We start from the raw sequence: 12,715 nt of genomic DNA on the forward strand, positions 1-12,715 counted from the left end.
AGCACCCCCAGAGGGGCCCTTGAAGGAGGGTGGGAGGGTGGGGCAGGGCTACCTGCCACTCGGCATACCAGCCCAGCCCTCGGCAGCACCTCATGGGCCACCCTGCCTCTACATTCCAACCCCCTCACTTCTGGTGCTACGGAGAGCTGGTAGCTGGGCACCCTCAGACCTACTCTTTCCCACCTGGTGGGGTGTGATCAATATAGACTGATACATATTTTATTTGTGTGTTCTCCATTTACTGTCCTAAGCATTGATTTCAGATGTGACCCCTCTGAGATTAATATATCTGATGAAATGCCTAAAACTACGGTCTGGAAAGCTCTCAGTATGAACTCTGGAAATACAAAGGAGAAGAGGTAAAGAGAACTATCATTGCTGATTTTTATTTATTTCTGGCTTTTACAAGTAGCAATTGTGTTGAAAGTAAAATGTATCTTAGTTGTAAAATTAAATTTGTCTAAAAAATATCACTTCCGGGACTGCTGCCTCACCTCAGGTGAATTGCTGTATGCCTCAGAAAAGAAATAAAGGTTTTCTAACTATTTGTACAGATGTGCTGTTTTGAGCTGCTCATTTACACAGCCCCCAAATCAGGGAGTATTTGGGTATCTAAATTGACTTTATCCATTTAGTTGCCTGCATCGTCTTTCCAAAAGTTCCCATTTCAAACTCTCTCTGGTTGCTGGAACCACACAAACTGGAAAATGGCCCAGATGTCCAGAGAGTGTTGATCATGTCGATACGGACTTCCACCTCTTTCCCCTGTTCCATAATGAGAACTGTTGCCAGGGAAAGATTTGAAATATTAAATTATAACCGTTTTCTTATTTTGGAAATGAAATTCTATGTATCACTTGCCAATAGCATAGATCAAGTTTAATCAGATTGCTGAAGAAAATGCAGGGACTTGAGGCATCTGTCCCTGCACCGAGCGAGGTAGGCTGTGTACCCAAACTACTTGAATAATTCAGTCCAAACACCATGTTAAGTAGTCAGATAACTAAAGGCAAAATCTTAGGTCCTATTAAAGGCAACTTTTCTAGTTAAAAAAAAAAAAAACAAAAAAACACAGCAGTAGTAGTCCAGGAATTAGGGGCCTGGTCTAGCTGTTTATTCCATGTATAACCTGGCAGGCTACTGTTTCTGGCACTCAGTTTATTGAGCGGTAAAATGGGGATGACGATAATTAACTGTCTCACTCACGAGAATGCTCTGAGGAGGATCTGAAGTACTTTGATAAGTCACAGCCACCAGTGGGTGGTGGTGGTAGGTTATTTCTTCATCGAACGGGTTAAAATAAAACTGTGCTGAATGTGAGTGAAATATAGAATCTTGTTTCCTTCAGAGGAAAATCCAGGCAGCTGTCGAAATGTATAACGCACCCGGTTATTTTTAGTTGAGAACTAGTCTACTTGTAAATGAACTTAAAATATAGCCAGATCCAAATTGTGGTGACATCTTCAAAGTATTGTGTTAAAAGCAGGAATGAATCATGTGTTCCCTTTTTGTCTAATTGTAACACTTTTATTCAGTCTCTTCAACTAAAAGTGTTTGCTGGGAAGGAAGATTTGGGCCGTGAGGTGCCTCAAGGAAGTTCTGGTTACAGAGAAGATGTGAGTCTCTCAGAGAAGCAGCAAGACCGAGTCTGGCCCTGGCCGCGGTCATGTCAAAGCCATGCTGAAGCATTCAGTTATCCGTGCTGTGCACCGGAGGGCCCCCAGCTATCCCCATACCAGCAGCTGGTCACCAGATGTGGACGCGGAAGTGGAAGACCGCCTCCTGTTGGTACTTCTTCCTTTCTCTTTCTCTTCAGAATTGCCACCAGTGAAGTCCCAGCTTCCCAGCTTCCAGACATTTTCTCTGAAACTCTCTGCTGGCGAGCAGAGCCCTATCGATCCATTCTGCCACTGAGGATTCCTTCGATGAGTTCGTTCTTCCGAAAGGGGACGGGGGAGTAGGAGGAGAGCAGAGAGGGAAGGGAAGGCTCTCCAGTCTGATAGACTCTGCGGGCTCCTAGACAGCCCTGGGCCTTGGTTCCTGCCTACTCTAGGGGGTGCTGGCCAGACCCAGAGGCTGTCAGGGGGGTCTGCCGTTGGGACGGTCTGCCACCAGGGCCTCGGCAGGGCCCACCACCGCAGCCAGAAGACGCCTCTGCCTCGGATGCATCCTTATCGCTCCCTAGCAGCTCCCTGCATAACTTGGCGAGAGCCTTGGATGCTGAAAGGGCCATGAGGGACCCCGGAGTTGTTTAGCTCAGACAGGAAGAAGGTCAGGGGGAATCAATAATGATAAGCGAGGATGAACAGCTTCACTTGGCTTCGTTGGGGATAGACTAAGATAATGAACTTCGATTGCTACAGGAGGAGTTGGTTTAAACACCAGGAAGGGCTTCCTAGCCTGAAGAGTTGTTGTAGAGTGTGCTTTCTAGACATCAGCAAAAGGTCTGATAATAGTTGTTTGTGGAGCATAGAAGGAGATACGGTGTTGTTATTGGCTGCGTTGTGGAAACACCCATGTCTTGCCTCTGTGTCTTGAGGACGCACTCTGATTCCAGTCCTGGAGAGATACAAGTGCTCACGGAATGTCTCCTTTATCTGCCTCAGTAGTGAACCGTCATCAACTCAATGGACCAAAACCACCTTCAGCCATGTGGTTTCTTCATCATCATGAATTTCTCTTGGTTGACAAATGTATGGCTCTCAGATGTAAAAAGCCACACTGGGAAATGAACTGTCAGTGGCGAAATTAATTTTGGTATTTGGTTGAAAACTGTATTTCTAGTTTTTCTCTTCTTTTCTCTGTTGCAACAAATATCAAGGGTTTGGGCTCCCATGTGTATAGATCTTCCCTTCCTTTGTGCACAGAATGTGACTAGTAAGTGTGTCGGTACCCAGGGAATTCAATCCTAATCCTATCAGTTTCCCATCTGGGAAGATCTTTGTTCAGTGGGATGTTCTTTCAGGTGTCTCGCCTTTCGTAGGTGAAGCGTTGGCTACAAAACTTCAGTGAATTTTGCCTGCCTTAGACTCTTAAAATGTATCCGTGTATTCTAGTTTTACTCTGAGCACCTTTGAAATGGAAGGAATCCTGCATTTCTTTACCATTTCTGTGTTTCCTAGAATCACACCTGTTTTAATACACAGATGATTTTCATCATATTTAACAACTGGTACGGGATGGACAGCAACCACTCAGAACGGATGCCTGCGGTAAACAAGCCGTGTGCAAGGCGCTGCTGGTGCCCAGTGACCAAACATCATTTAGTTTGCAGACAGTAAAATGATATCCCGTTGAATTGCGGGTATTGTTCCTGGTTTGTCTAATTTCTGCTCACAAGGCTGTTTTATGGGCAGCCTTGGCTTCCCTTTATATGGTGCAGACAGGAAGAGGCATGCATCTTTGAACTATATGGGCATTAAACTCTTGGCGAGCCAAAGCTTCACATTTTATCACTTTAGGATAAATGTCATCATTGTACCCATTTACCTACCTATTGTAGAAAGGCAACCTGTCAGTGGGGAAAGCTTTCCTGCTGACTTTCCCTGTCTCTCTCTCCCCCGAGAACACTCCAACTTTCTTCTTCCATGTTGTCCCTCCTGCCTTTTCCTGCCACCTCTATGTAGGAAGGTTGGCGGCTGCTTCTCCTGTCCCCCTACCCTCAGCACAGCTGTAAGGAATGTGATTGGGAAGAGCCCATCGTACAAATCCGGTGACAATATCACTCGGAAAAATCTCCCTCCTAATTCATGAGTGTGTCACAATGCCTTCCTTGTGTAGGCTCTCGAGAGCAGAAACCTGTCTTTATTAACAGTGCGCAGTGCGGTTACAGGACCACAGGTGTGCTTCCGGCCTTCCTGAGCCATACCCTCCCACGTTACCACGCCTTAGGAACGCTAGTTACTCTGGAAGCCTGTGCCAATCCTTTTAGGCCATGACATCTTTCTACTAGCCAACCTCATTTCTGCTACATCTCAGGGGTAGAACCTATTCCTCCCCTACTCTCATTGTCTCCTTTTTCCCAACCCCCACCAAACACTCAACCCCAGTCCTACCTGCATGCTTCCTCGTGCAGGTCTGTGGCTGGGGGCCCTGGTGGCACAGTCGGTTTGGCCAGTGTTGGGGGCAGGAAACTAGGAGTGTAGGTGAAGCAGCAGCAGTGTGTGTATATGTGTGTGTGTACATGTGTGTTCAGTGACAAGTGCGAGTGTGTCCATGAGATGTACCTTTTAAATAGCTTTGTGTACCTAAGCTGGGGGGCGCTGGGAGGGACATAAAAAATATGATCATTCTCCTATCCAGGGATTCTCTTCTCAGACTTCTCTGATAGCATAGTTTGAGGACAAATATAGGCAGATTAGTCTATAGGAAAAGATGTTTCAACTTCTACTTTGGCCAGAGAAGCAGTCCACCTCTTTTATGACAAGGGAGATTTCAGGAATGGTTTGGGTGTTTTCAGGCCAGTGCCCTGATGGGCTGGGCTGGTGGTGTCAAGGTAGGAAGGGAGGGAAGCCAGGGATTTAAGAAAGTGATGGTAAGTGAAATCTTGGTTCTAATGGTAAGAACTGGTGTTGCTGAGTGGTTGGGTTCCTTCCTAGCTCATGACCTTTAAGGAAAGGGTCGGTCTAGAGAGAAGGTGAAGACCAGCAATATGGTGTGAACTTGCCATATATGTTCGGTTGCATAAAATGCATGCTAGCTTTTTGTGGCCATATATGATTTCCAACTTCTGATGATGGGATTCTCGGGAGATCTAGTCTTTACACATACAGCACCTGTCCCCTTCTCCTTAGTCATATAAATTTGTGCTTGGGATAGAGGGGCAGTGAGCCATTTATTCCAAAAGATGGTCTGAATAGTTGCCATTTCCCTTTGTCTGGGATGTGGTTGGCTATTAAATTAGTCACAAGTGTTTGATGAAAATCTGGTAAATGAGGGGCGCCTGGGTGGCTCAGTCGGTTAAGCGTCCGACTTCGGCTCAGGTCATGATCTCACGGTTCATGGGTTCAGGCCCCACACCAGGCTCTGTGCTCAGAGCCTGGAGCCTGTCTTCAGATTCTGTGTCTCCCTCTCTCTCTGACCCTCCCCTTCTCATGCTGTCTCTATCTCTCTCTCAAAAATAGATAAAACATTAAAAAATTAAAAAAAAAAGAAAATCTGGTAAATGCGAAGTCTCAGGCTTGGTTGACATCTCAGGCTATTACAGGTGTGACCTTCAAGAGGTCTCTCTGCTTTCTGGTCATCCAAACAAGACAATTTCCAAGTCTACTTTATTTTTTACCTACTTTGCTCTCCAGAATTCCCCCTTTGCAGAGGAACCAGCAGCTCCCCCTGCATCTTCTCTATGGACTTCGATGTCTGTGTTCTGAGCCTCTGTGTTTTCCTGAAGCATGGGAGAAGGTGTGACCCCAGGGCCCCTGGCTTGCCTTTTTAATTGGCATCATAAGTCCCATCCAGTATGTTCTCTCTGCTACTGTATCAGCCTCTCTACATTTCTTCTACAGGAATGTTAAGCAGTCTTAGCTAGCCTGTCACTGCATTTTCCTCAGACTTCTCAGGTTTCCAAGCCACATCCTGGGAGGACATTCAAGAGCCCTGCACTGAATGTCCTCAGCCTTCTTGACTTTCTTTTGGTGGTGGCCGTCAGGCCTCCATGACGTAGAAACCCTTCCCGCGGGCCCTGACTGGCCAAATGAGACATCATCCAAGTTCCGCCCCTTTTACTGACTCAGCTTCCTCGAGCAGCCTTTCTTCTCCTTTCTGCCTCGGTCTTTCAGCTTCTCCTTGGATGGCTGATGTTCCCAGTCCGAGGTCCTGAAAACCACCACCAGTTGGGCGTGGTGAGAGAGGTGAGGGTGACGGGCAGTTCTGGGGCTTCTCGGGAAAGGGACTGTATGTTTTCCTTACTTGGGGTGAGGGACTACAGATTCTCAAGCCCTCAGACTCATCCACATTTCAACAGAAACAGAAAAAGATATCCCCAAATCAAATTGGAGTGGCTTCTCAACCAAGTCTACTCTTTTTGATTCTTGGTGCCCTTGTTCTCTTACGTCAATTATACAAAATGGACCGCTGACTCCGTTAACATTTCTTTACTAGAAAAAGGCTAATTTTCATAACCAGAAGAGATGGGAAGGAACTGTATCAGCGCATGAAGCATGAAAAGAGGAAAAGAGTGTTACGTGGGTCTTTTCAATAGGAAGATTCAGAAAGTGGAATGATTCATCCAAAGGCAAAATTCCTTTAGGACGTTCTGTGCTCAAAGGGAATGGAATGGCTTCTGATCCTATTCTGAAAAGGAATAGCATTTTTCTTAAACCTAACCCACTTTCAGCATTGGAGAATAAAGAAGGCTTCCTTCTAGCTGACGGCATTAATATTTCCTGAGACAGGGAGAAGAGCCACCCACGGCACGTTTCCAAGTCCGGCGGAAAGTAGCAGAGCTCCGGGCTTCTCTAGCGGGTTTGCAATGGACTCTAACATGCAGGTTTCCATACATGTAGTCGCACTGGAAACAAGTACCAAACTGAATGTGCAATGACTCCTTTTGCAAAAGAGGCCAGAATCCTCTTCCCCACTCCTGTCGCCCTTATTCCCTCCTCCAAGATGCTGAGCCTCCCTCATGTTGATCTGTGTCTGTCTGTCTGATTGGTTAGATACCGCTGCCCTAAGCTAACGGTGGCAAGTGGAGAGCAGAGCACTCTTCCCGCGGAAGGGGACAACTTGAGGTGCTGGTACATTTCTCTTGTTTTCTACGTTCTTCTTTCTAGTAGGTCTAGTGTAGAGATAGAGATATTTTTGTTTTAGAGATCCCAAAGTATATATTTTTAGTGTAAGAAATGTACCCTCTCCACACTCCGTGGTGTAAATAGAACCGAGAACAAATGTGTTGTTGTGATAATCCCATAGCAATCTGTGGTAGGAATAGGACCCTCTCCCTCACCACCAGGTCTCACCGTGTGTGTCTGTGAACTAGGGGAGGTGACAGTGACACCTCTGCCTGCCCAGACCTTCCTGTGCTCAATGGGTGAAAAATAAAGTCTGTGTAAACTGTTCACACCTGTGGTATTTTTTGAGCCTGGACCAAGGGGCTGAGGCAATGGGGGCCAGTTTCGGAAGGTGGGAGAAGAGTGAAGAGGAGTCATGAAGATGGTTGAGAGGAGGGTGGGGTGTCCACTGGGCATGCCTTTAGCGGGGCCTGTGCACCTCCTTGAGGAAGACTGCACAGTCCTCGGGGCAGTGCCAGGAGGGAGGCTCTATGGGCCCTTTCTCGGGACTGCCTAGACTTCTGTTTGGGTGGGGGGACAGGACAGCAGGAAAAGACAGCCCACCTTGGAGGTACAACCAGACTGACACGAGCGATTGTTAGTATCTAAGGACTCTACTGCCTAGAAATCCAGATTTTTAGGGGTGTTTGGCTGGCTCAGTTGGAAGAGCATGTGACTCTTGATCTCGGGGCCATGAGTGTGAGCCCCACGTTGGGTGTAGAGATTACTTAAAAAAAAATTACTCTTCCATTAAAGAAAAAGAAAAAAAAATCCAGATTTTAACAATCGTTATCACTTGGAGTGTTCTGGGTTTGGGGGGGAGGGGAGGTGCCCCATTTATCTTCTCAAATCCAACTGTTGGAAGGTTGGAGAAAAGGGGAAGAGGGAGGCAATGGAGTGAGAGCAGAGAGACCGTGAGTGGGTGAAAGGCAAGAGTGTGGGGAGAGCCAGTCAGCAAGCTCCATGGAGTTCCTAGAAAGGTACCATGTGAGGGCACCCTGAACACGGAGCGCAGTGTGACTATTAAGGAGACCAAGGCCAGGTTGGGCTATAAACCTAGAACTCACTAGCTCTGAGGGCTTTTGCTGCCTTTTGACTATTTAAAAAACATCCCGACAACGTACACATTATGTCGTTTTGTCTCAGAGATCCATGCTTAAACTGCATCGAGTGGTGGGCAGTGGATGGGAAGGCTGCTGGTGCCAGACGTGGCACCGGTTCTGATGAAGGGGGTGGGGGTGGGGGAGCATTTAGCCTTCCACGTCCCGAGGATTAGCCTCAGGCTTGTTAAGGATTCCATTAAGTAATATGCGCCAAGTGCTTGGAATGGCACCCGGCACACAGGAAGCACATAGGTAAGAAGAAGTCTGGAGGGAGGTGGTTCCTGGGTGGGTAACTTCGGCAGCAATCACCGCAGGGCTCTGGTCGTGTTCTCTGCAGTTCTCTCGGCTTTCCCCTCCTAGTCCTCGCGGGATGGTTCCAGAAGCTCCAGGCGACATGTCAGCCAAATGCAGGAAGAGAGAAGGGCATTTCTCCAGCTTCTCTTTTAAAGGTGAAAGTTTTTTACAGAGCCCCCCACCCTGTCATCAGTCAGAACTGAGCCACCTACCATCTCTCAGATGGGAAAGGGGACAGGATTGCCTTATTTAGCTTGGACCACTGAGGTTGTATTTTCTGGGGTTGGGCCCATCTTCCCTGACGGTATTGGTGCCCCAGTACCTGTACAGAATTAGGATTCTGCTTGCAGGGAATAAGGCAGGGACTAGACGTGATTAAATATCTGGAAGCATCTGCTGCAGGAGGCAGGAGCCCCGACCCAGGGGCCTCCCGCAAAGCCGCCAGAACCTCGCTAAAGGTCAGCGGCTCTCCACCTGACCTTACCTGGGATTCATTTGAGGAGATTTCGAACTTCTGTGCCTGGTTCCTACTCTACACCAGTCAAATGGAACCTCCGAGTATAAATGCAGGCATTACTATTTGTTCAATTCTCTCTGGAAAGTTCTGACACGCAGGCAGGGTTGAACACCATGCTTCACCTTGGCCTGACTCAGCTCTTGTCTGTTTCACTTCCGGCCAGCTGATCCTCTGCCCTCACTGTGTATATGTTCTTCCACACTAGCCCCTATGTAACATTAGTGTCTCTTTGCCTGACCTGCCACAGCCTTGACCCCCTCCACGTTCTTTCACCTTCACTGTGTCAGTGTCTCCAAATCAGATTCCCAGGATGGGGGATGTGACAGGTCCCTCAGCAGGCCACACCAGAGGTCCCGACCAGCCTATGGATCAGGGGCTTCCAGATCTGGGGCCGCTCCTGGACCAGCTAGGTGAGAGTGAAATTCAAGCAGGGTCTGCATCTAAAACTCACACCTGCATGTACACAGAAAAGTAAGAAGACTTACCAAAAATAAGAACACTAGAGAAATACGAAATAAGAGAACACAATAGTGTTATCTCTTGTAGATGGCTAAAGTTGAGAAAATGACCCCAGTGTTCCAGAAAGAGTGCCTGAGATATGGCCAGATATGCAACAAGTTTGTTTGTTTGTTTGTTTGTTTAATGAATGGTAATCAGTCCTGAGCAATCCTGAAAAAGTGTTCTCGAGAAGAAGAACTGTAGGATGCATGGTTAAGATGCGAAGAATTTGAGCTGATCAACTATTTTGGGAACCTGAGTAATTGATGGTGGTCGAATGGTTTCATCCTAAATCCCTGCATCCCTCCCCCAAAGTTTGGTGGAGGAGCACTGTGGTCGCCAGGCACCTGGCCCCACAGAGAGTACCGTGCCCTCTTCAGAAGCTGCTGGAAAACAGAGATGTCCAAAGCCCTTGAGAGGAACGTTGGAAGAAAATGAGAAAGAAACTCAGGGTGCCCCAACAGCTGGCTTAGCTCATCATTGTCCTGTGAAGGGTGTGTGGGAATAAGGGTTCTCAGAGGACCTGCAATTGGACTCCTGTCAAAAATAAGACAAGCTTATGGCAAGCACAGTGGTGAGGACCGTGGGTTCTGTGGGAGGTAGGAGGGCATCCCTTCAGAGCCTCAGAAATCAGAGAGACCTCCAAAGATGAGACAGTATTGGAAGAGAGAATAAAGAGGGTGTAGACCAGGTCCCAGAGGCAGGAGTGCTGATGGAATGTTCCGATGACAGTGGGTTTGACTGGTTTGCTTGCAGTTAAAGGTTTTGTGTAAGGGAGTAATCGTACAGAAGATTGGAGACGTGGGAAGGGAGACCTTGAATGCCGGGATAAGGAGCGAGGCGTCCTATAGGCTCTAAGCCACTGTCAAGAGGGAAATGTACATTTGCTCTGGCGGTGGCAGCAAGAAAGCACCAGAAGAGGGAAATCCAGAGGGAGCGGCCAGGCACGGGGTGGCCTGAAGGAACAAAAGTGAGTGTGGGGTAAACAGGAGGCATGAGGAAAGGGAACCGGTTTGCTGGAGCCTCAGAGGACACAGCCAGGACAACCTCTGGTGTTGCACAGGCAGGTTTGAGCTCAGTGACAGGCACTCGGAGAGAAAGCTGCCCGAGAATGGAATTCACCGCCCCGGAGTCGGTGGGCGCCCAGCACTGGAGATGCCCCCAGGAGGTGTGCAGGGAGGCCATCTGCCAGGAGAGCTGCAGGTGTGGGAGGGCCTGTGACTCTGCCGTGGGGACGGGGCGGGAGCTGCAGACAGACGACATTACCTGCCTGGGAGGAGGATGAGCCATGGGAGGGTGGTGATGAAGGAGTGGGTGGGGAACAGATGTCTGACTCGAGTAGACGGAGCAAGCCGAGCGGGGAAGGGAGTGAGTGGGATGAGGTTGTCTGCTGCTGAAGCCAAGCGTGAGGATGGGGCCTCCGCACTCTGAGTCCCCACCGCTCTGGGGCTGGGGCTTTGGGCTTTGTGGCTCCCAGGTTACATGGCCTTAGGTTAAAAAATACAGAGTTCCAAAAAGACACAAGAGGGCATTTTCCTGGCTGTCCCTTGCCCCCCACCTGCTATCATAGGACCTTCAGGCTCTCTTGAAAGACCCCAGAGCTGACTCATATCTGCTCATGAACATGGTGACCTCAATGACAACCTCTCCATCCCAGGCCCTGGTTCCGGCTGTTTGTGCCTTGCCCACTGCCGAGTGAGACCCTGCCGCTGCCACCCCTGCCTCCATCACCTGCTGTGGACATGCTGTCCTGGGCCGACACCACGTGTGCTGGTGGCACTGGCCCTCCAGGGCCCTCCAGGCAGCAATGCTGAGGGGTCCATCCTGGTCCAGGGAAAGGAGCCTTTTCTCCCAGCATCAAGGCCCCGTCTGCCGCTGGATTCCCGAAGCTGGTTAGCTGCCTGGTTCATCAGGTGTGCCAGAGGAAGAGAGTCCACTACAAGGTGGCAATTGCCTGGAAGCCCATGCCCTACGAAGAAGGGGATGGAACAGGCTGACCTCTACTACTAATACCCTACCCCGGTCCAACCAGTGGTGTCTAATGTCAAGGTCATGTGGGCAGTAGAGGCCATGAGTGGGGGTTGCTCCCAGCAGGAGGTATGGGGAGAGCTGGCATCACTGCTCATGGAGCATCCCTAGTATAAAAACCCACCATACGCTGAGTGCTCAGTGTGTGTCAAATGCCGGGCTGAGCACTTTAAGTTTATAATTCACCTAACTCTCACAAGAATGCTTCATTCCTTTTTTACAGATGTGGAATCTGAGGTTAAGAAAGGTAAGTGACCTGCCTGATGATGGACAGCCAGTAGATGGCAGAGCTAGGATTCAGACTCAGACCTAGGTCTTTCTGAGTCCAAAATACATCCACGCTCAAAACCACGGCATCGTTCATTGTTCTGACCATGCTGGCCTAGCCTTGTCCAGTTTGGGGCCAAATGACCACTTTTTTGAGGGCTGAGTAATTTGGTTTGGCTGTGTCTACACCGACTTGCTCACTGAGCCAACAGAGAATGAGGGTGCCGGCCCCAGTGCTTAGGACACAGTGATGAACAAACCGGTGGAGCTTCCCAGTCTAGAAGGGGGTGACATACGTGAACACATTCCACTGAGGGGGAGGCTGATCTCACCAACAGGATGAGCAGTTGGGAAAACTTCTGGAAAGGACCTCAGTCTCCTGGTCGTCACATGGCTCCGGGGAAGGGAAAGTCAGGAGATGCGGTTCGGGTCCAGACTCTGCTCTTTACCAGCTTCAGTTTCCTGCTCCATCTCCAGTCTATTCAACAGTATGATTGCCGAGTCATGTTTATAGTTTCTTAACTTTCTTCTGAGATCGATGTCCCCCGAGGCTATAATGGGGGCAGGCACTGATGAGCAGAGCAAACCCTGGACTTCAAGAGCCACAAGGGCCAGGCAAGTCTGGAAGACTGGACAGCAACGAGGCTGAGGAATCGACCAGAGACATCTAGAAGGGTCCGAGCAGGCTGGAGTCTGGAATCCAACAGGCAAAAGCTTGAGGTAGTAGCACCAGGGGAAAGGAGTCCCTTGCGGGACCTAGACCCTCAGGGACCCTCTCAGAGGCAGCCTGATGCCCATGTTTATACGTTGGACCCTGCCATAGTGACATTGATGAAAGTCCAAACCCAAAGGGGTCTGTGGCCTCCAATCTCCTGCCTGGAGAAGGGAACACAGATCCATTCATATCACTAGGTCATGCACTCAGCTTTGTACAGCCTTTAATGAGTTACTGGAAAACTCTAACCAGAAGGAAGCTGCACTATGTTCCTGGAGTGATAGCCACACTCTCAGGCACACTGCGACCTGGCAGAGCAGTCCCTGGGACTGGAGTCCTCATCCCACTGGCTATAGCATGACCGGGAAGGGGGAAATGCACCCCCACGGAGGAAGGAGAGACCTGTCTAGCCCTCCCAATCAGGCTTCCGGCATCTATGTGACAAATATCTCACTGCTGGTTATCTTACCGGCTTCTCTGCAGACTTGACCTTCCCACCCACTGCCCCTCTAGTGCCACCCCTCCC

General features: G+C 49.1%; 1 protein-coding gene across 1 annotated transcript in view; it reads left to right on the forward strand.

Annotated features, from left to right (window-relative positions):
* The window catches only part of SLC4A8 (solute carrier family 4 member 8), a 63,764-nt gene extending 56,709 nt beyond the window's left edge, over positions 1 to 7,055 (forward strand). The window contains exons 23-24 of the mRNA XM_077753417.1: positions 264 to 359; positions 1,536 to 7,055. Coding sequence (XP_077609543.1) covers positions 264 to 359; positions 1,536 to 1,548 — 109 coding nt within the window. The 3' untranslated portion in view covers positions 1,549 to 7,055. The remainder of the gene's footprint in view (positions 1 to 263; positions 360 to 1,535) is intronic.
* Positions 7,056 to 12,715: the final 5,660 nt, after the last annotated feature.

Source organism: Crocuta crocuta, unplaced genomic scaffold (assembly GCF_008692635.1).
Source record: "Crocuta crocuta isolate KB4526 unplaced genomic scaffold, BGI_CrCroc_1.0 scaffold30, whole genome shotgun sequence".
NCBI classification, from domain to species: Eukaryota; Metazoa; Chordata; class Mammalia; order Carnivora; family Hyaenidae; genus Crocuta; species Crocuta crocuta.